Genomic DNA, 24742 nt, shown 5'->3' with positions numbered 1-24742 from the left:
AATAAACGCAACAAATATTTCTACTATTCACTGGAGCATAACTAGTCTTACAACTTTTTTTTAAATTCTAGTAAGGTATTGGTAATTTTTTATTGTACTCTTGTTTATCTACAGTCATCTTTAGAAGCTTTAGCTCATAATAGATAGTTTTTTCTATAGCCAGTGCCGATGTAATCTTTGGCAGAAGCGTCAATTTCGGTATTCCTCATGACAAGTAATGAAAGTTTTTGATCTTTGACAAACACTTATAGCTCATACTGAATTTGAACAGAAAGTTTCAATACTGTATAGTATTTAAAAAAAATTTTTTTTAACTTACTCAACTTATTAATTAAATTTTTCAGAAACAATGCCGTAAAACTACTCGTGAAGATATTCGTGAAAAGGAACCTTTACCAAAACTGCGAAATAGTTTGACTCATCGTTCATCTCTTCAAAGCAATAAATTTCAAAATGAAAATGATACCGATCAATTAAAAATCAGTTATCAAAAAGATGAACACACCAAGACCTTGATTGTTTCTGACAAAGAGCTAAGTAGGAATACGACAAAAAAAAGTAAAGCTGATTTTATAAGTCCGTTGAATAAAACCAGTCCAAAGAAATTAAGGTTAAATGAAAAACATGGAAAAATTTTGACGAAAAAAGTGGAAGACGAAATAAAAAAAGTAATTTTATAAATTTTATAAATATTCTTACTTTTACTAATACTCGTTATAAAATGCATTAATTATTTTTGAAGGTGGAAGAGGAAAAAATAGATTCAGAAATTAAAGAGTACGAAAGAAAAATGGAAGAACAAAAACGACTTCGTGAAAAAATTCTTCGGGAAAAAGAAAATCGCCGCAAATTAGCAGCTTTGCAAAAGCATAATCTGCATGGTGCAGGTAACTCAAAGAAAACAGGTTTTAGTTAAAACATTCTTGTATGTCTAGTAGTATCATAAAATAATTAAAATAAAAAAATTTTTTTCTAGTGAAAGCGAAGCCAGAATCAACAACTTCAAGCATAGGAAATGAACACATAAAAGGAAAAATGGATTGCAGATCTATTTATTTGCAGTGTGTAGAGGTACTGAATTAAACTTGTTTTCATTTTAATTAATACTTTTTTCTTTTTCAAGATTATATCACATTACTTTACAGTTACAATGAACTTTTCATGTAATAAGCTTTTAAGTATTCCAATATGTAAGAGAAAGTTAAACGGTTGATTACGTTTTCATGAATTATTTTAATATTTAATTGAAAGCCGCATAAAAAACTTACTACTAAACAGACTATTCTACGTTTTTACAAATCTTTTTCATTATTATTATTTTTTAATGTTTACTAATAAAAAAAAATCAAAATGTATAAGACTTAATCTTATAGTTTTCTACGAAAGTTTTGCAAATTTAAATAAAAATTACCTTTTTTTCCTCTAGTAAAACTAGCTAAACTAGGCCACGCCGACTTTTCGCAGCTCGGCTCCGGTGCGGTGGCTCGCTCTTCTACGCGTACCGTACAGCTAAGCGCTCAAGATACCATTGTTGAACATTATTGTTTTAGTAATGTTTACGTAAGACAAAAGATGAAAACTCTAGTTAATTGTTAATCAAATATTAAAGAAGATAGTTCTGCCAAAAAAAATAGTGTTTGATAGCACTACAACTTTTTAAAGTTTATTTTACGAAAGTTCTTTTTTTGCATTAGGCTGCGGTTTGCACCAAGTATTCATCCGATTTTGTTGAAATTTTGTGTGATAGTTGGTGAATAAGAAAGTTACATTGTATAACAATTTTGGCTTTTAATTTGAAAAAAGGAGTTACGAATTTTGTAATGTTGAGAAAAATTAATGTTTTTTTTTTAACTTGCGGGAACATTACTGGACCAGTTAGATTCATCCACATATCTTCTGTTCACAGCGCATAAGATTACTATAAGATTTTTTTATTTTGTCTTAAACTGGTATTTTCCAATGCAAAGATCTGTTTTTGTTATTCTTACTATTATATTCGAACCAATGGTATAGAAGTGGTAAAGTGTTTGTAATTAAATTATTTAAGTGCATTACAAACTACAGCATAATGATGAAGTTTAAAGCTCAAGATAAAAAAAAAATTCAGTTGAACACTTGACCTTAACTGTACCTATACTACCAGTACAAAATTAAACGTAGACGATAACTCGTTTTTTCGTATTATTAAGCGTAAGATTGTAGTTCAAAGCTGACTATCTATGTAAGTTTCTTTATATTCAAATAATTTTTTGAATACATCGAGTGATACGTTAAATATTCTTTACTTTGTTCTTATTTCATATTTTGAAAATTAAATATTTTACCCATTCATTTCTGTACTTTTTATTATTGAAATCATCACTTGTTAGCAACATGTACGATATTTTTCTAAATTGTTTATGGTCATCTGTATGGTAAAGACTGTTGATTGGTATCATAGGTTCTTGAACTTTTCTTCCATGAAAGAGTCTAGCTTTCTGAAAAACCATGAATGCTAAGCTCTAAAAAAGCATGTCTTAATGTATGGATCGATCTCATGAATGAGGTTCTTTAACCACAGGTTACCAATGAAAAACTCCAAGTACACTTGATAGGAGCGAGCGTCGAAAAGAGCAATGAGTCTTAGTCCTGTGGCTATGGGATTTCTATACTTCTATAGTAGTAGCATATTTGCTTTAGCCAGTAGTTTTATTGGCAAGGTAAAACAAAAAAATTGTATAAGATTGCCTTATCAAGTACTAAAACTATTTTTGCAGGATAAGCACGAGTCCAAAACCCAAATAGCTTTATCATCACACGTAAAAAGTTTTAAGTTTGAACAGGAACTTATTATTTTAGAATTTGATGACAAGGCCATTGCATTGTTTCTTGCAGAGACAATCTTCTGTTTTGAATAAAAATTTTTGTGTTACCCAAATATTGGTTCTTGAATTGATAAATTGTCCTAACGTATTATGGTGTTGGATAAAAGCACTGCTTGCAAAATTGTGGAAGAGTTAAATCTATGATAATACATACTACTAATCTTCATCTTATAATATTGTCAAAATACACCTTCATTTCAAAACCTTAATCATAATTTTACTACATGCTCCTATCTTGGTCACAGTGCCCATTCAATTGACCGCGTTGGTGTCCCCTTTGGTAGGAGAATTAGGATTTGCCACATAGGCGTCATCATTCCGTGGCTACATTACGTCACGAAATAGCCCCAGAGACGATGGTACTTACCTGACGAAAACTACCATTATAAAGGACTGTAAAGAAAAGGTAAAAAAAGTCCAGAAAATTCAACTATCGCAAGAAAAGGGATCATTTAAAATTTGATTGTACGTTTTTGAAGGCTAAGAAAAATAAAGGTGAATCTGAAGTGAATGCCTTTATGTGCATGGAAAGTCCAGTTGACTATCAGGACCATTGATACATAGACACTGGTGCTAGTAAGCATATGTGTAATGAAAGGCATGTTTTCAAACAGATAGCCAAAAAAGAAAACTTCATGAAGGTCACAGTGAGAAGTGGTGAACTTCTCGATGTAATGGAGAGTGGCACTGAAGAATCTTTTACTTGGAATGGCTCAAAGTTTATCAAAACAGTGCTGACTAATGTGCTCTTTGTCCCTCAGTCGAAATTCAATTTGTTTTGGATTTTAACGGCGCTTGAGAAAGGTGTGTGTATAGTGTTGGATAAGGGTTGCTATGAATTTGTAAACAATAGAAGTTGAACTCGTGTAGTGGCTAAACGTGTCAATAGGTTGTTTTGAATGCTATTCTCAGAAAATCTGAAGCGTCCAGCACTTTCGATTGTTGCTTCGACAAGTGTATTGAACAATCATTAGTGTATTTGTATATCCGAAAAAAACAGACTGTGGACTAGTGAGCTTATCAAAATAGATTGAAAGTTTAATTGTATGGCACAGGAGAATGTGTTATCAAAACGTTAAATATTTGCGAGATTTTCTGATGCGTGAGGAAATAAATTTTATGCGCAACGTTGTTAACACGGTGGCACACATGCCTAATTGAACTGGTCTGAGTCCAATCAAATAAAAACTAGACTTTTCTAGGTGTATTGTAATCGCAATTATCATTCTATTTATCAACTAGATGTATGTAGTACTATTTCTTCCTGTCAATATATCAGGTAATGTGTATATTAAAATATGGAGTGTATAACGAAACAACAGGAAATGTTTGTAAACTTGAAAAGGCTCTGTATGGTTTAAATAATTTTCCTAAGAATTGAAATGTCAAGTTAACAATTTTATTGCGGTATTATATTTTGTAAGAAACGAGTTCAAATTTTGGTTGTACAGAAGAACAGAGAAGAATCATAGAACGTACTTACTTTTACACGTAGATAACCTATTAATGGCTTTTATTATTTAAAAAGAGATTAAAAAATTACAGTTATGGTTGAGTAAAAATTTTTAAATAAAAGATTTAGGTTAAATTAGAAACTTTTTGTGTAAGAATGTAGCTTAAAAGGGGAGGCTATTACTATTTGTTGGAGCAGTTATTTATAATTTAGTATTAAAGAATTCGAACATGTTAAAATGTTTGTACTGCAATTTTTCCGATAGAGAAAAATTTTGATCGTAGTCAGTTAACAATGGATAAGTCTGAAAGCAAAGCTATTAAAAAGGATTTAAAAAAACAAATTGGATCAAATAATGGTTGATATGTTGATCTCTAGACTATATTTACGTGTAGCTATAAGTATTCTTGGCAGATACCAGTCATGTTTGAGTTAAGAGCTGTGAAATGCTTTAAAATGTGTTTTACGTTATATAATGGTATCTTAGACGTAGTACTGGTGTTTTCTTGAAAGAGAATGTGTACTGAAGTGAATAGTTGGCTATATTGACTCTCATTGGGTCTGTGACAGGGTAGATAGAACATCAATAGCTGATTACAGTTTTAAAATTTTGAATTGTAGTGTCTCATGTACATCTCAAGGAAACAGCCTATGGTTTCTCTGTTATCGTTTGGATCAGAGCTTGTGGAATTGAGTATGGTGGCAAGCGAAGTATTTTAGCTTGTTAATTTGTACAGTAATTTAACAAACACTGAGATAGCAGTTGTATTGTATGAAGACGACTTGCCGGTAATAAGCCTTTGTAAGAATTCTGAGTCCCATCACATATTAAAACATATATACATTAAAATTGGAAAAATAAATGGTGTACATGTAATTACGTATAGTTGGAACAATGTGGTAAATATGTCATGTATTCATTATGCATAATAAACTACACCCTCTATCAAACAAATACCAAAAGTATATTTTCATTTACACAAGTGTGACGTTGCACTTTCGCGCCCTGAGACACTATAGTGTGTCGCTGCCAGGGCGGTCCCGAGACAACGTCCAAAGACACTTACACAGATCCTCTCGCCAAAGTCCGCCGTATCCTGAAACGCGAAAAACCCCTGTCCCCACGCTCACGATGTCCGCTGCTTGGCCCAGGAGACTCATCCCTGAGGAGGTCCCGCCGGCGGTAGTCCGTCGGGATCAGACTACTCTCCCAAGGAGAAACGAGACGTGACCTGTAAATTTGGAAGGAAGGAAAAACACACGCACGACAATAGACGAGGTAAATGATTTTTACGAACCCTTCACTTTATTTTTTGGCAAACTTTTACACGTGGGCTTTTAGGCCCGAATCTTGGCGCAATCCGGCGCTATCGCAACAATCCGTGACAATCACGCTTTCCCCCGAACTCTCCCGTTCTCGCACTCCACGCTTCCTGGGGGCGTCCCGCACTACCCGATCCCCCGACACACACGTAAATACACACACGCTCGCACACTCTACTTTACCCTTACCTCCGGGTTCACTATGTTCCGGGTCAAATCAACTATCGGGCCTGCCGATGACCTGGTCTCGCAGATGACAGCTGGAGGTCGCGGTAGTTCTCGTCTCCTCGGTCGTTGGTCGCAAGGTCGTTCCCGGTTGGCTTGGAAAGCTGATTCCGCTCTTCTCTCTCTCTCTCTCTCTCTCTCTCTCTCTCGATTCCTCCCGAAAACGCAGAAAACTTGGAAGCTCTGGTTCGCTCGAATGCTACTACAAGAGTGTCGCGTTAGGCCCACCAATTAGTGCTGCCTCGCGCATTACCGCACTACATCTACATACATACTTCTGAATCTTACCGCCAGGACATTATTCACACACACTCGAACGCGACGCAATTTATAGTACATACTCTTAATACGGATACATAGGTATACATACAATCTTCGTCGATGAAGCAGTACTGGATTGCACAATGGCGCGGTAATTACAAATATTCTATAATACGCAATCCCGCAGATAGACCCTTATGTGCTAGAACTACACATTCTTGGGCTTTTCTTCGGCGCTATCTCTTCTCTTCTCTCCTTGGCGCTACTCCTTGAATCCGATTACTCTCATGTAGTACATGAAACACACAGACCCGGACCTTTATTAGCTCATTGTAAATAAAAATAGATTTCACCTTGATGACGCGTTTCGGTGCTTAATGCTATAGGGTCAGAGAAAAATGACTCCGTCATACAAGTGAAAATAAACAAAAAATAGATGATTTTAATAGTCAGTGGAAGGGGTAAGACTATTTTTTTTTTACAGAAAACACTAATTCATATGTTAATTAAACTTAAAAAAATGTGTTTTTACAGTATAGTCTCATTTTATAACCGATATCACAGTATTTAGTACAGTGCAAATTAAGGGGATCCTTACGGTAAACCTTACCATAGTGATTTATTCGTTCTCATGCTATCGGTAACTGATATGTTTTTTATTATTTATTATGTACAAGGTAGAAGTTTCAAAAGCTAACAGCCAGTAAGAGTTTATCATATAAAGAACAACGGATATACATTGTAAATAAAGCCATTGTGTTATGACATAAAATTAATAGTAACAAAATCGAATTATAATTGAAGTTTGTATTCATCATATAACTTCGTGTATAAACTAATTTGACCTTATTTACCATTTTTATATTACTGAAAGTAATATTTCTTAGATATAAAATGTTTTTTAACAATAAATAAACTGCAGGAACAAAGATTTGATGTTATAAATTTATACTTACGAAAACCGTAATTCTCTCATTATTATCTATTTCTATACTATTAACAACTTTTGGTTTTATTTTACGTAGTGTCTATTCGCATCGTATGTCCACGTAATTACGTGGATATAGCGGATATGCATGCGTGGTGGGTAATTCTACTGTCCGGTACTTATAGGGTCCAAGTTTATTTTTTTTTTCTGAGCGAGCGAAGCAAGCGAGGCGCATGCGTATACGTGGATATAAGGTGCGAATAGACACAGCGTTAATTTTGTATCCAAGTAAATTTGAAACAGCTTTTACTGGAAAATTGTCACGAAATCAGATAAAATGCACCTAATTAGATGATAATCAAGATAATAATAATAATCAGGATATGCAACTTGAGCTGCGAAGCCATAGAAAATATAGAGAAAACTAGTAGAAAAAGTAATAGCAAGAATATCGTACTAAGTAATTACGGTGGATTAACAGTTTAAATAATCAACAACAAAGAATGGTTTTTATAATTGGGATGGGTATTGGGGATAGAAATGAATAATATACCTACGTGGAAGCAAGGAAAAAATCAATGATCAGTTATACATTGACCAATGAGGAAATGTTTGGCCTGATCAAGAGTTTAATGGTTTGGAGTAGGATTGAGTCAGATCACCTACAGTTCTAAATAGTGTAGGGCTGAGAAAAAAGGGGGAAGAACAGACTGCACTGGACGGTCAAAATACTACTATTATAAAAAAACAAATTTTTTCGTGGTTGGACGAAAGTACAATTATTTATAAAGCAGTGGCGGAGGAGGGGATCAATAGTATTGCAGGTGATACAGAGGAAATGTGGGAAGGCTTCAAAGGGAATTTACTAAAAGTGACGTTCAAAAACGAAGTTAAAATAAAGGTTAGAAAATTAGGTTATAAGATTGGGTGGGATAGAGAATGTAAGAATTTAAATTGGAGAGCCCAAAGAGAACTATTAAGATGAAAGGAACGAAAGGTGGAAAGGGACAGTTATCTTATAGCTAAAAAGAAATGGAAAAAAATCTGTTTAAAAAAGAAAGTGAGTTTAAAGAGAAGGAAGTAAAAATTTGTCAAAGTTTGAGAAGAGAAAAAAAATGTCTAGAAACTTTAAAACAAATACAGAAAAAAGGAGAATACATCGGTCACAATATTAGTTCAGATACTTGAGAAGGTCATTTTAGAAAATTTTTGGAAGGGGTTTAATTTAAAGCAGTAAATGAATGAAATAAAACAAGTGAAACAAACAAGTAAAATGTAGAATTACATAGGGAAGAGGTTGATTTGACTATTTGTGAACTAAAAAAGAAAAAAAAAACAGCAGAAAGTAATGGAATTACGAATGAAACATGATTTTATGCAAGGGAGGCAGTTAAAAATAAGTTAACGGAACGTTTTAAAAAGATTTGGTAAGGAAGGAGAGTCCCTAAAGATTAGAAAATAGCTGCGGTAGTGCCATTATATAAAAAAGATGATAAAGAAGATCCAAACATTCATAAGGGATTTCTTTACGCTCTACTGCTTATAAGGTATCCATGAAAGTAATAAGGTGGAAGCTGTTAATGCAAATAAACGAAAAAATGTGCTCCCAGATGGACAAGTGGGTTTTAGAAAAAATATTTCTACAATTAGTAATACTTTTATATGAAACCTCGTAGTTCAGCAAGGGAAAATTAAGAAGAGAAAAAAAATTCACGTGTTATTCGTAGAATTCAAATTTCCTTTTTATAAAGCGAACAGGAAAAAATTATGGAAACCCAAGGAAAAAAAAAAGAGTTTAGTGGATAGTTAATTAACAAAATTAAAGAACTATAATGTGAAATGAGGGTAAAGATAAAAGGCAGAGATGGTTCTTCAGAAGGATTTTGGACGGCGAAAGGTGTAAGGCAATTTTGCTTACTGAGCCCTGCCCTTTCTTGCATCTATATAGCAGAGTTAGAGGAAGAATTCAAATCAAGAAACGTAGGGGGACAGGGTCATGGTAGATAATGTAAGGATTTGGTACTTAGCATATGCTGAAGATATAGTTTTACTAGTGCTGACTAGGAAAGCTATGCATGACATGTTAGATACAGTGAGAAAATTTGCGAATGAAAGGGAACTCTGTGTAAGCTGTGAAAAAACTGAAATTTTGATTTAAATACTTAACAAAAAATGATGGAAATAAAAGGAGAAAAACATTAAGGAGGTTTAAAGTTTTAAGTACTTGAGGTTCATATTTAACAGAAAAGGAAATTTTTCAGAGCACACTAACAATTAAAAAAAAAAAAAAAAAGGAATCTACGTAGTAAAATTAACTTAAGCCTTCAGTGGAAGAATATGTAAAATAGATTTTTAAATAAAAGTGTTTTTATTTGATTCTTCAGTCTGAAGTACAATAAGTTACGGGAAAGAAATTTTCGGCTGGAGAGAAATTAAAGAATTAGAAACAATACAACTATACTACTATCATTGTAATCATTCAAATTGTACAAACTTATCCTATTTTTGATTCAATGCAATGTTTACAATAAAAATAACTTTACATTGTATTGTATTCCCTCGAAAATCCTTCTGTCTAGTTGCATGCCTCTTTTCCATGAACTGTTAAGAAACAATACCAAATAGCTGTGACATAAGAATCTTCTTGATAATAGACATACATAAATATTTGTATGGTCCTTGAATTTTTGTGTAGCACAAATGCCGAAATAGTTTATTTCTTTTTCTGTACAATTATTTCTACAGCAAATTTTACAACAATATTAATAGATATTACAACAAATCTATAACGATTAAGCGTATGACTGTTCTCATCATAAGTGTAAACAGTGTATACTGTGATTGGTAATAGCTAAATTCTACTAATAATGATGCTTTAAAAATTTCATCCAGATAATTCCCTAACTTAACAATACAGACACATTTTTGATCGTTGAACGGTATTGAACAGTATAAAAGATCATATTTAGATATTAGACCCCAGTTGCTAAAAACCCATCCCCATCGGATAACTGTAGAGCATTCCTTGTCATACAAAATATATGTCGCACATCTGTATATTATACGTATATGTACTTATATCATTGCATGCAAAAAACGTTTTAAAGTTAGCCAACATGGATAGACTTTCGGCAACTATTCCCATCTTTATTTACATAAGCATATAGAAAATAATTGTCCTATTCTCTAAAATGGTGTCTAGGGATATACATCTTCATGATTTTTTTGAAATTAATGGACATGACAGAAGAAAACTTGTCAAGCAATCATTCTGTAAAGGATTTTAATTTCGCGGGCTTAGTTCTTATAAAAATCTTAATTAAAAATCTGTCTTATAGAAATTATGATGTTGAAAAGTCAGAAAAAGATAATACATTTGAAAAAAATCTGGCTTTCTAGTTGTTACTAGTTAAAATAAACAAAGATCTAATATCATACCAAAAAGCAATAAAGGCTGTGGATCGAGATGCCTGGATTCGAGCTGTACAAGATGATCTCAATTAAATGGCAAAAAAGTGTGTCTGGGATTCACTGAATGGACCTGTTGGCTTTGTAAATGGTAAACGTCTGAACGTTATTGACTCGATGGGTGCTTGAAAGAAAAGTTGGTCAGGTTCATAAAAAAAAAATAAAGCTGGTTATACGGGGATTTAAAGATCAGAATGAATAAGACTAGACAGAATCTTACGCTCTGGTCTCAAGATTGACTTTGATCAAAAGGGTTTTAGCTCTCGTCAATGAATTAAATTTACAAACTAGTCAGCTTAATGTAAAAGAAGTTGTCTTGAATGGTACTTTTAATGACAAAATATACATGGAGATACTAGAAGGTTTAAATTGTACAGTCTAATAATATCGAAACGAAGTTTCTAAGCTGTAAACAGGTTTATATAAAATATCATAAAAGATATTCAGAAGCAGCCACTAAAGATGGTCTTAGGTTACACATTTTAGAATTATATCTGTTTACTTGGCATGAAGCAGATAAAATTCTTGGTCTCGTTTTACATATTAATAAATGCTTGTTACAAGGAATGATCATAGTTGGTTAAAGTATGTTAAAGGAACTCTGCAAAGTGGTCTTTCTGGGTACTGAAGTCAGAAAAGAAAGAGAGAAAAAAATCAGTTGTGGGTCTCTAGACCCCTCGCAGAAGTGAAACTTTCAATTCAAATGTTATTAATCACAGTATTAAAGAAACTGAGAAAATTGAAGTACACCTTATTTCAATAGGCCTTTAAGAATCTGATATTAGAATAGTAAAAATTTTAATATTATTACGTATTCGGGCACACGTGTGCATAGAACACATATACTTCAATACACTACTTATGTTACACATGATTCGCGCATTCTAAAAACTCCCATGTTTGCTATGATGTATGTATTAATACATATAAAAATTTTTGGTCATGTAATGCAAAACGAAATAAAAAATTTCACCATACTGCGCCGAAAAAAAGTACTTTTTTCAGTTACGCAGGAGAAACTTTCATTTGAAATTACTATTCGTGCATTTAATATGACATCATATATATACAATAAATTCTTGCTGGAATCATTGTATCCGACAAATAAAATTTTTTTTCGAAATTAATAATAAGAAAATAGGTTTTGGTCACGTGACAACTATTCTTATAATACATGTTAAAGAATAGAAAATAAATTAATTTATAGATAAGATATTTAAGATGTAGCTTTGTATTTAAGATATGACTTTTATTATCTTTAGAATTATTACGAGCGTTTGTATGAATCTATGTAACATACATTTTTCCTTTTGCTTCCTTTTTGAGATATGACTTTTTTTTTTAATTTTTAAAGGTTATGTTGTACTAAAAATTTTTCAAAGATTTTGTAAATGTCTGTATTAATTTTTCGAACACATTTTTGTAGTACTCTATATCTACTGCTACATGGTAGAAATCGCAACGTGGCCGTAGTATGGGTTGAGCCGAGCCTTTGTTACTTCTAAGGTTCTATTAGGCACATAATATCTAAACGTCCCTACATCTCTTTCAAGTCTTCAAAAAAGCATAGTAAAAATTGTTCTCCTTTCCCATTTATCCTTTCATATGTATACATGTATATAAAAACGTACATAAAGTATTTTATATGCACAATACGATAATCTTTCCTTTAAAAACAAGAAAAAACGCTGTATCTTAAACGGAAAACGAAATTGCACAAACATAACCTCAATTTTGTCGTTAATCGACCGTATCTTGAAAAAAATAAGTTGAAAAAAGTTTTTTATTCAGTATTGCATGTTTGAAAAATTAGTACAGACATGAGCAAAATCTCTGAAAAGTTTTTGTTACTACATAACCTCTCAAAATTAAAGAAACACTCATATCTCGAAAAGGAAGTTAAATAGGCCAAAAATTGTTCCACGTATAGAAAATAATTATTGAGGTGAAAAAATATATGTTACACGGATTCGTACAAACAATTGTTATCATTCTAAAAATAGTAAGAGCCATATTTCAAAGGCAAAGATACATCCTACATATCCTATCTATAAATTAATTTATTTTCTATTTTCTATTATGTATTCTAAGAATAATTGTCACGTGACCATAACTTATTTTCTTATCATTGATTTTGAGACTAGTAAAAATAAGTTAAGCACAGGTAAATTTTAATATTCAATTATAAATTATTATAGAAAACAAATTAAGAAAAAAATAACAATGTTACAATAGAAAATAGCTATACGTCTATTGTTTTCATCTCAATCAGATAGAGTAAATTAGTTGACTTTTATGATATCCAAAACCAAAAATAAAATTTTATTTTTTGGATACCATAATTCCAACAGGAATTTATTGTAAATATGTGATGTCATATTAAATGCACAAATAGTAATTTCAAACGAAAGTTTTTGTCCCGCGTAACTGGAAAAAGTACCTTTTTTCGGCACAATATGGTGAAAATTTTTGTTTCGTTCTGCATTACATGACCAACAATTAGTACATATAATAATATTTATATCATTAAAAACATGGAAGTTCTTAGAATTTGCGAATCACGTGTAACATAAGTAGTATATTAAGGTAGTGCATCACCCACAGGCCTATCTAGAATGCATTATCTGTTAGTGCATTTAAAATACGCATAACGCTTCAATGTAGAAGAGGCTTATTATTATTATTATTATTATTATTATTATTATTATTATTATTATTATTATTATTATCAGCTCGTCACTCGTCATGCCTTACTATACACATACACTCGTATATGGCTGTATATATGCGGCTACTTTGTTGCCAAATATTTGAGACATTTACGTATGCAGCAGATAAGTTATATGACAATTCTTAAATGTCTCACTACTTTGTATTTATATTGGTGATCCAACAGTTTTAAAATTGTATTAAAAAGTACACATTTTTTAACGGTATATTTTTTCGAATTTTTTAAATTACTTAATTAGCTCTTTTTGCCTGTATTCCGAAATTCCTATTGCAACCTGTGTTAAAATTTTAAACTTGCAACTTTATTATCTTAAAAACCAATGTGGTAGGATTATTTTTTTTTAAATTTATTCCGAAAAAGAAAAATTTAATTTATAACATACATTTTTTTCAATGAAACCGAAGTTAAAAAGTGGTGGGTTATAGGCTACCTTAAACTATATGTGTTTAGTGCATGCACGTGCTCGAATGCGTAATAATATCAAAATTCTCAGTATTTTTATATCGGATTCTTAAAGACCTATTGAAATTAAGTGTACTCCAATTTTCTCAGTTTATTTAATACCGTGTTTAATAACATTTGAGGTGGAAGTCTTACTTCTGCTGAGAGTCCCAAGACCCACCATGTTTTTTACTCGTTTTTCTCAAGATACAGTCAAAAAAGAAATAATTTAGGTTGTGTTTAGGCAAACTCCAACCCCCTTTTATTTTTTCACCTTGATCATGTAGTTCCCCTTTGAGATGCTCGTAAAAATTGTTACTTTTAGCTAATTTTGCTCCCCTTTCGAGATACAGCGTTTTCTCTTGTTTTGAAAGGTAAGGTTGTTGTGTTATACATACTTAATACTTTTTTAACTTTTCTTTAGGTATATGTGTACATACAAAAAAATAAACAGGAAAGGAGAACGAGTTTTTTTTTCGAGACTTCGAAGAGATCAAGTGACGTTTTGTGCCAGTTATTATTTACCGAATAGTACCTCAGCTGTAACATAGCCCTAGCTTGGCCTATATTACATTCACGTTACAATTTCTATCATGTAGCAGTTGGTATAGAGTACTGTAGAGAGAGGCTACATTTTATATATGTAGCGTAACTGTGGTGCACTATTGTGAGCGTGCGAGAGGGAGGGAGAGAGAGAAAGAGAAACAGACATCTGCGCTGCAGTCAATGCTGGCCGGTATACGTAGATAACATATATAGATATGTTCATGCCAGCGTTTGCTCTCTCGCTTGCTCGTTTCACGAATTAACTCCCTATATAAAGTGTGCCTAAAAAAGTTTCAATTCAAAAATTTGAACGTTAACTCGGATTAATTATATCGATAAAATTCTGGTTATATTTGGGTTTGCCAACTCAAAACCTGTGAGAACTCTCATGGTCGCTGGTCACATGCTGAATCAACAAAGTAAACAATCAGAAGACGTGTTAAGTTGACATGAAATAAATCTAACTGGCTAAGACTGAAATATGGTTAAACCAAAATTTCAATATCTGGTAGAACTTAATCTATGTGTCTAAAATACTTCAGAAGTCAGACTTATTTGGGGGCCTGCTCTGACGCTTATTTTGGTGACTGTAGAGGCTTTCTGATAACGATGACTATGTAGTTAATCTTCTGAGATTCTGCAGCCTAGAGAACTTATAAACGTACCTATGTATCTTTGTCAACATTTCAAGCTGTATATGTGGCTCTAAGTGATTTGTGGAGAATTAAGAAGGTGTAGGAGAAAAATTCATAATGTAACATCATACCAAAAAAATTGATGTCATATTTACGCAGACTAAGAATGCATACTAATTTTTTTAGAGTTTTACTGGAAAAATTTTTGAAAAAAAATGTATTAAATATTAATAGTTTAACACAGTCTCTTATGAAAAACTAAAGTTTATTTGCCGTGTTGATTTGTTGTGTGACAGTAAGACAACGTAATGAAAGCCATAGATTAGTGGCACAGAAAAGTAAAAACATATGACAGAAATTCATAAATACTATGTTGAGGAATCTTTAGCTTATGGTATGGTACCCTTTCTGATCCAGCTCCACGAAAAATTCATGAACCAAACTACAAATAACGTCTATAACCTTATTTACAAGTAGTGCGTTGTTTCTATTTCAGATAGAAAATAAGATGCCAGCTAGAAGTCTGTAGAAGTCAGTTTATCAAAATTTGATTTATGACTTAATAAAAAAGCATATTTTTAATATTATAGTTAAAAGTCAAAAAAACTAAATTATGACATCAAACATCGTTCTATATTTTTATAATTTTAAGCTACATAACCAAGCTATCTTGTCTATGTAACTGTCTTGTGTATGTAAGTCAGTACCGAAAATTAGCAGTTACAATTACCACAATCAGTGCTTCCTTAATTGTCTTGCTGTGCATGTATTTTCCGTTTTGGTGTAATATTGGTTAAGTGTGTATGAAATTGTTTTATAAAAAGTCAGTCTATTTCTGTGTCGTTTTGATAATTGTTTTAATTAAAAGATTTAGTCTACTTATTCTGTGCCACACATATATTTTCTTCAATGGAATAGTGTAGTTAATATAATTTTTATTTTTTTATGGCTTAAGTTCCTTCCTGGAACCGCGTTAGTATTACTCAAGGTTAGAACTATCAAAAAGATCAGTTACTATAGTTTTCAATCCTCTCGAGCTCTAACAAGGACTGGGAGTCCTCAAGAACGGGTATCCGTGTCTAGCCTTCCTTCGCATGCTACATTCATTGCTAGTGCCACTGTATGCTTCATGCTCTCCCTAGCTGATTAGTACATAATCTTAGCGCAGCATGGATCTGCATTAGTCTTTAGACCTCTAAGAAGTCTTGCCTCTTTACTTAAAACTAGTTAATCCCTTTTTTCTGGCCTCTTCTAGCGCTTGTTTAAAACTAGAACAGGTCCCACTTCTAGCTTCGTATTTCGTGTCCTCTGTTTTGCAAAGAAAACACCGTACTGTACTAAAAAAAAAAGCCTTTTTCTGACACGGCAAGAAACGAATCCAACTTTAACCCAGCCTGCGTGTTCGACTTCCTTAGTAACTGCTTCGTCCAGAGTTACTAACGTCATTCTCTGTTCCTTTGCTTTCGTTCTTAGCAGCTGAACTTTCAAGTCTTGATTTCTACTTTCGATGACTTTCTTAACTGACTTCCTTATTTCTTCTTCTTCGACGATACTGTCTGAATCGTGGATTCAGAGCGTCATTTTCCATGCAGTGTTTATCATATTTTCTGTCCAGCCACTGACTTTTCCATATTTTGAGTGAATCTTGCAACATCTGTGATTGATGCCTTTGAGTGCCTTATCAATCTCTCTTAGTGCAGATTAAACTTGCTCAATCTTTTCATTTCATTTTAATCTAAGTTCTGCACCATCTTTTTCCATGGAGGTGAACTCACCTTGCGTCTAGTTACTGAAAACGCTTGCATCTCTCTCCTGGCTTACGTTGCTGATTAAGCTTGAAAGGCTTAGTATTCTACGTTTTTCCAGTTATGGCCATCTAAGGTTTAAAAAATCTTGTTTAACACCTAAGGCGTTTTTGTACCCTTCTCCTCCCAAAATACATGGAGTCTGTAACAGTCACCTGGGCTTTTATCAGATCCAAACTGCTGGTTGATTTTCTCAGAGAGATTACCGCCTGAAGTACTTGGTTTTTATTAACCTTCTCCTTTGTGATATCTTCTATGATGCGTACCAACCAGTGAAGGCCAGCACTACCCTTTTTCTCGAAAATTAGTATTGAGAAAGGGCTAAAAACAGCGCAGTAGCCCATTCAGTTACCAGAAAAGGACGATACTTGCTTAGGCCGATTGGGAGCTGCCACCCTCTATTGGTCCCACCAGTCAGCCTACCACTTTTTTTGTTTACGAAACATAAAATGTACTTACCGGGCATTACCCGGGCCTCATTGTGCGGCTTCACTTGCTGCAGAACCACAATGCACAATCAGCGCTGACCTACGCATCCACATTATTAACAGCAGAAAGCACGAGACTTACGCCTTCACAGAGACGGATACCCAACCTAACGCCCGTTGCTCTTCTGATCTTAATTGTATGCCCCTATCCGCTACCTGGGAAGTGCTCGGTATGGAAACACTAGCTGAAAAATTCTGCCGGGAGTAGTAATAGCTTTTTTTTTTTCGTAGTAGAAGAAAAAATGCCTTGATTGCCGCTGCAAAAGGCTATGGTAGTGTAGAACTCGGTGGATTAAGCATATTATTTTTTATTGAAAACAGACACAACGTACGTATTATTTTTTAATCAGGGAGGTAAGCGTTGTTTGTAATTCGGTTCATGAATTTTTTGTAAATCTCTTACGGTAAAGGTCCACAAATTAACAGAGCAAGAAGTCTTGCTCTATATTGTTTTAAACGAGTTATCTACTGTCACTGAGAAAGTTTAGAAGTATCATTTGTAGAGGTGAGAAATGGGGAGTCCCCTTTGTTGTGTATGCGATGATATTTAGTTTTGAAATCTCTAAATAATAAGTTATTAAATAAATTAAACATAATATCTGATTATGTGTATTTTATTTATTTGTGTCGCAAAGAGAGTAAGACCCCAGGGGTCAGGCGTCGCTTTCTTAATTGTCACTTACATAATTAAAGTTTAATTAGCTCTTACTGCTTTCAAGTCAATGAAAAACGTCATGGACAGGAAAAAACCTTTCGGCCAAAAATCTGATTTATTTTAATAAAAAGTATTACATTTTGATCATAATAATAATAAAGTATAAGTTTACATGTATATGATGCAAAAGAATGCGTAAAATGATGTGTAAATTAGGAGAAATACCTTTTGGTTAGGTTGTGGATTAACTTTTTCCCAAGGGGAAAAGTTGAACAAGGCGAGCCGTTGCTCTAAGTTTTGGTATTTCTGGCCAGGCAAAACCGCGTTTTTGTCGTCACGAAAACGTTTAGTCTAGAGATAGACGTTGTTGAGATGCCGCACAGTGGGACGAAACGGGTTTTTTCTTCCGGTAAAAAAAATCTCCAAGATAAATTAACCAATCTTGATAGTCTTTTTTTATCTAACAGCTTATTTAACACAGAATATAGGAAAAGTGTATTTATACACATGCTTGTTCAGGGTTTGTATGATGTGTAAGCACAGATTTAGCAAGTACACGTTGTTTGAAAGCGTATGTACACCCAAGTGAACATGGTTCTTTCCCGGCACTTGTCCTAAATGGCAACGTTGTATACTATGTACTCTTCATTGATAAGAGATGGCGGTAGGTTTGCACGTCAGCCAGGCTTGAGCCATAGAAGAGATTGAAAAGAGAGGGAGTGAGATGCGCATTTGTTTTCATTTTTGAACGTTTCTACTACTGTCAGCTGATGCTGATACTGATATTTGAATACCTGATACATTAAAAAGGCAGTCTTTTTATTTAAAAAATCTGCAGTCCAATACCGTTAAATAAACAAATTCACCACGTGTAGACACCACAGTTGTTTTCAAGAGCATCCAATAAGAGTGGTGTTTTGTTACTACTTTCAGAGCAATCAGTGAAGCTTAGCTCATATTGGAAAGAAAAAACTTTTCAGATAAGTTGCACAATAATTTTTTGTTTCGATAAACATTAAAACATCACATCAATCATACTTGATACTTTGTGTCTCTATTTTTTATTTATTCCAGGATAAGCCATAACAATCAAAGAAGACAAAAGAAATACTGTCAAATGAAATAATTATATTTAACAAAAGTATCAATAAAAAACCTGAAGAAAATTGTGGTAATAGATATTTTGTGATTTGGTCTTATGTGTTCAAAATAGGAGTGATCTATTTTCATTCAATATAATTATTTTTTATTGATATAATGTATTTCTAACCATGCAGTTAAGTATTTATTACTTTTTTTGTAATTCTAGAAAGATACAACCTGGCTGCTACTTGTTTCTTTACAAAAGACAAAAAACGATTTCATTTGGCTTTCCAACACTATTCACTCCCTTCTTGAGATTCATAATGTCTGCAGTAATTCTCTCATCCGAATATTTCATCTTTGCTTTTATTGTAGTCAGCCGACGTTAACAGTTGTGAAGTGCTGTGAAGTGCATAGTTTATTTTATGTTGCATAGTCCTAGGTAAATCTTATGTTTAATTTTATTCTATTGTCATATATATATCTATAAAAAAATATGCTTATTGCATTCAAACTAGTGTGAAAGTTATTCCATCGCAGTTTTAATGAAATATATTTCATGAATACTTTTGTTTTCACTTTATTCATCGCGTTTTTAAAGACATATTATACTTCTTTAAATTGATTGTCTTTGAAAGTTGCATCATTTATACTCTCGGAGGAGAGTATCATGATCCAAGGAACCATTGACAAATGGCCAGGCCATAATCTGGCTGCTAATTTCTTCATTGTCGATGACTGTTCGCTTTATTACAGTATTAAGTAGTGTAGTACAGCTTTGGTTATATTAATCAGTTGAGTAGAATACAAAGTTATGTAATACATGTCGAACATGTGACTGACGCACCCTATCTTCCAATATCTCCTCGCCAACGGTACCCTCACCATAGTATCCACACCTGCCGCTTCTGCTGGTAGTGCCCCTCGTCCATGGCAGGAAGCGCGAATTACAAACAATCCGCCCGCCTCATTTCTAAAATGATGTTAATCTCCGCCCGCCGTGTCTAGCTTGGTTGAGCCTGAATCAGCTTGGTCGTCAGCGATGGGGGGGGGGGGGTTTGTGGGCAGGAGGCAGAGTTGGCGTATGGGGCGAATGTATTCACCGGTACTGGTTCGAACGGTTTCATCAGACCTGGGGTGGACCTGAGTAATTCGGCCGAGCGGCCACAACCCGCTGAACTGGAGGAGGGTGGGATCCAACACGGTGACAACGTCGTTGATCTGGAAATTTCGCCGATGGACCTTCCACTTGGGCCGCTGTTGGAGTGTGTTTAGGTACTTGCGGCTCCAGCGAGTCCAAAATTGGGCTCTGATGCCGCGTACAAGATCCCAATGCGTGAGACGATCGAGATTCTGAGTCGAAGAGCTAGAGTCGATGACAGAGTCTAGAGATCCGTTGACTAGAAAATGTCCAGGGGTGAGAACATCCAAATCGTCCGGGCCTCCTGTCAACGGCGTAAGCGGACGGCTGTTGAGCACGGCTTCGATGCTGGTTAGGACAGTGGAAAACTCCTCGTAGGTGAGATTACGGGGTCCGATGGTGCGGTGGAGATGGCTTTTCATAGCCTTGACGCTAGCCTCCCAAAGTCCTTCGAAGTGTGGGGCTCTAGGGAGGATGGATCTCCAACATATCCCTTGATTGGCCAATGACCCAGCGATACGATCCCAGCGCAATTCAGCATCTTGGATGGCGTCACGAAGCTTGCGATCGGCAGCATGGAAGCAGGTGGCGTTGTCACTCCAGATCTTGGTTGGCTGGCCTCGACGAGCACAAAATCTGGTAAGCGCTCCAAGAAATGAGTTGGTTGACAGATCGCCCACGAGCTCCAGATGAATTGCCTTCGAGGCCATGCAGACGAACACGGCTACGTAGCCCTTACTAGCGCGGAAGCCTCATCCCTTGGCCGACAATATGTTGAAAGGTCCGGCGTACTCCACACCAGTGCGTTGGAATGCACGAGCGGGAGTAATTCGAGCAGCTGGCAATGGTGCCATATGTTGAGTAGCTGGCCGCGCCTGCAAGCGAGTGCAGATGAGGCATCTATTTAAGAAGCTCTTGATTCGGCGCCGCGCGCCGATGATCCAGGCTTTACGGACGACAAATGCGCTGGCCGACCGGGCTCCTCCGTGTAATGCTCGAACATAGGCCCAGCGTATCACCAGCTTCACTAAAGGGCATCGGACATCCAGAATTGGTGGATGTCGTTCGTCGAAGCAAAGCGTAGAGTGCTGAAGTCGGCCCCCCACCCGGAGCACATCGTCGGCGATGATCGGATCGATGGTTAGCAGTGGTCTCTTGGCTGCTACGCGGTCTCCTGTTTGTAGACTCTCGATTTCCATGGAGAAAAACTCTCGCTGACTGAGACAGACGCAGGCGAAATAGGCGTCACGTAATTCGGTGGCCGTCATTCCTGCGAGGACCGGTAAGGTGGCATCACGTTGAAGCTTGAATCGAACCCATCGACGAAATCGCACAAGAAAGCGCAGCAAGCGATCAAGGTCCGAAAATCGCTCCAAGATGTGTGTCTTGTCGAGGTGAGTGGCCCCGCACAGGTGATCAGATGCATCAATAGGGTGGTGACCCAAGTCAGTGGTATTTGGGGTTCCGATCGGCCACGACGCTGGTGGAGACATCAACCATGCGGGGCCCTCCCACCACAGATGCTTGCGTTGGAGCGAGGGAAGATCAATTCCTCTAGACGCCACATCCGCGGGATTGGAGTCCGTGGGAACGTGTCTCCAGATATGCGAGGGTAACAACTCCTGAATGTGCGCCACATAGTTGTCCACCAGCGAGTTGTTGGTGGGCTCGGACGAGCGGATCCAATGAAGCACTATCTGTGAGTCACTCCAAGCGTGACAGTGCTCTTCGCTGATACTGTACTCCTTGGAAGCTGTGGCGAGAAGTCTGGTAGCCAATAGTGCAGCGCGTAGTTCCAACCGAGGTATCGTCGTCCGCGTGGGTCGTGAGTTACTCGGCTGCAAGCTCTTGATCGAAGCTAGCTTTGTTCTGGATAACAGAATACGCGCAAATCTCGTGGACTGGGTCTTCGACTCGTAAGTACACAACGGCTACTATTGCTCGGCGACTGGCATCTGCGAACGCGTGTAGCTGTAGCATGGCTGCGGGGTGGCTGCTGATCCAGCGGGGAATGGCCAAGCCAGAGACATCCTGCAGTTGAGTGGAGAAGTCCCGCCATCGTTAAGCTAGGGAAGCTGGTACGTTTTCGTCCCAGTCTAGTTTCGCACGCCAAAGGTCTTGGATGATCATCTTCGCCACGAGGACTGTGGGTGCGATCCATCCACATGGATCAAAAAGGCTGGCGAGGGCGGCGAGCATAGAGCGCTTGGTGTGCTGAGATCGCATGGGAGGTAGGGTCAGGTGGAAACAGTCGATGAGTGGGTCCCAGCTGACTCCAAGCTCGCTGACAAACCCGTCCACACTGAGCTGTCGCCAAGTTGGCCTGAGACGAGAGTCCTCTGGAATATCGCGCAGGAGGTCGGGTTCGTTGGACACCCATTTCGTAAGTGGGAAACATCTAGCATTCATCAGTCCGATTAACTGATCTCGACGAAGCCGGGCTGTCTCGACGTCATCGGTGCCAGAGAGAATGTCGTCGACGTACCGATCGTTCTTGATGATAGGCACAGCCTCGGGCCAGGCGTTTCCTTCGTCCTCGCACAGCTGCAGAATCGTTCGTAATGCCAGGTACGGAGCGCTCGCTTCGCCATAGGTCACGGTAAGCAACTGGAAATGCTTTGGTGGGCTAGAGTCGTTGGCGCTCCAAAAGATTCGCTAGAGGTTTACGTCTCGTTCGTCGACACGAATCTGGTGAAACATCATCTGTACGTCTGCGCAAAAAGCAATTCGGTGCCTTCTCCAACGCAGGAGGACGCTGGGCAGGCAGGTTTGCAGTTTCGGTCCACTGTGCAGCACGTCGTTAAGACTGTATCCTATCGAGGTTGGCCGCGGGACGTCGAATACGACACGCAGTCTTTTCCGCAAATCGCCAGTTTGCCAGATCCCGTGGTGCGGAATGTAGTGCACGGTGTCCGTCTTTGCTCGCAGCTCCTCATTGCTTAGCTGTCGCATGTGTCCATGACAGATGTACTCTGTCATTAAGTGGGCTTACTCGACAACCATGGCCGGGACGCGCTGCAGCCGTCGATGTAACAAGCGGAGGGATGCTGTCGCGCTGGTCAGGCTCCCTCCCAACAGTAGGCTCCTGTTGCGTTTCAGAGGGATCCGAACGATATAGCGCCCGTTGTCAGCTCGCTGATGTTCTGCGAAAATCTTCTCGCAGTCCACGTCATTTGGTGACTGGCGGACCGATCGTGGCACGTCCTCTAGTTCACAAAAGCGTTGCATCAGGGCGATCAGCCGATCGTGCCAAGGTGGATCGTTTTCCTGCGTCGAGAGCCTCACAGCAGTTGTCGATGAGTTGGTGTGGCACTGGACTCGGCTGGTTACGGTCTATCCAGCAACCGTACGCTGACCGATGAGTTCCCCTCTCGTGACGAGCCCTGACCGGATCAGATGAGGATAAGCATGGGCGCCGAGGAGGATGTCAACCTCACCTGGGACTCCGAAGTTCGGGTCTGCCAAGTCAGGAAGATCCTGCCACAGTTCCACGACGGTTTGAGGAAGTCTGGCTGCGGGAGTGCGGATCATCAATTTGGACCAACAATGGGTGGTCAACTGCAGCGACCAATCTGATGGCTGAACGTGCAACTCCAGTTGCGCTGTGGCTTGCAATCGAGCAGGGTCAGCTCCGCCGACGCCTGAGATGGATGTAGCTGCTGATTTAAGTCGAACGGCATGTCTCCGAGTAAGCCCAGTGGTCGTGATTGTTATCTCCGAGCACGCGTCGACGAGTGCTCGTGCTGCAATCGATCGTCCACTGATTCCTTTTAACTGGACAATGATAGTGGGTAACACAGCTAGTCAGAACTGCGGATCAGTAGCTGCATCGACGTTATCCGCGGCTTCTGCGACTGTCGACTCAAAGAACGCTTGCTTGGCCTGAGTGCTCCGTGTGTCCGCCTTGGCTTTGCATTTGCGGCTGCCGTCGTGGATCAAGCTGTGATGCAACGCTTTGCACTGTTGACACACCCCTTGAGACGGGAAGGAGTGAGCGACATGCCTGGGCCTCAGACAGTTAAAGCACAACTTTAACTAAACGACAAGTGCCCTGCGCGCAGGCCCATCGAGTTGTAGGAATTGTCCACAGTGACCCAGGTAGTGAGGTGACTGGCAGACTGGGCAGTCAGCCTTTGTTGCAGTGGTGGCCAGCGATCGGTGATTGCGACTGGCTAGCGCTGCCACCGGGGGACGAGCACCGGTCGAACGCGAGGCGGAAGGATCACCAATCGAGCGTACGCCTTGTGATATTTCGACTGAAGCCAGCGAGCGGCCGCGTCTTCGCAGAAAGCTAGTCAGGTTGGTGAACGAAGCGACTTTTCCTGGTGTCGAGAGGCTAGCTTCCAACTTCTCGAGCTCATCCTCCCAGGCTCTGCGAGTTGAAGAGTCCATGGCAGTCGCGGCGAAGTATACCATCCACGCATTCCACTGATCTACGGGTTGCTTCAGCGCTTGTAGCTGCTCGCGATGCTTCTCCAGAGTGTCGAGCAGGCCCTGAAGACCGGCGGCCGTCTCTTCTTGCAGTGGCTTGAGCCCTCTCAGCACCATGATGTGGTCGTGCACGAGAAGTCGATGATGCTCGAATCTGGAAGTCAACAAACTCCATGCCGTGGTGTAGTTGGAGTCGACGAGTTGCAACGTGTCCAACACTGTCTTCGCTTCACCCTGTACGTTCGATTTCAGGTAATAAAGTCG

General features: G+C 37.6%; 1 protein-coding gene across 2 annotated transcripts in view; it reads left to right on the top strand.

Annotated features, from left to right (window-relative positions):
- Window positions 1-24742, top strand: part of LOC106642159 (uncharacterized) — a 378658-nt gene that overhangs the window by 267642 nt on the left and 86274 nt on the right. For both annotated transcript variants that reach the window (XM_089598430.1, XM_089598429.1), the window contains 3 exons: window positions 345-668; window positions 743-887; window positions 977-1071. In XM_089598430.1, the coding sequence (XP_089454556.1) occupies window positions 345-668; window positions 743-887; window positions 977-1071 (564 nt within the window). The remainder of the gene's footprint in view (window positions 1-344; window positions 669-742; window positions 888-976; window positions 1072-24742) is intronic.

This window comes from Copidosoma floridanum, unplaced genomic scaffold (assembly GCF_036245765.1).
Source record: "Copidosoma floridanum isolate Cflo_tuat_1 unplaced genomic scaffold, Cflo_Japanese_pri ptg000006l, whole genome shotgun sequence".
NCBI lineage: Eukaryota > Metazoa > Arthropoda > Insecta > Hymenoptera > Encyrtidae > Copidosoma > Copidosoma floridanum.
This window is presented reverse-complemented; position numbering and strand designations above follow the sequence as displayed.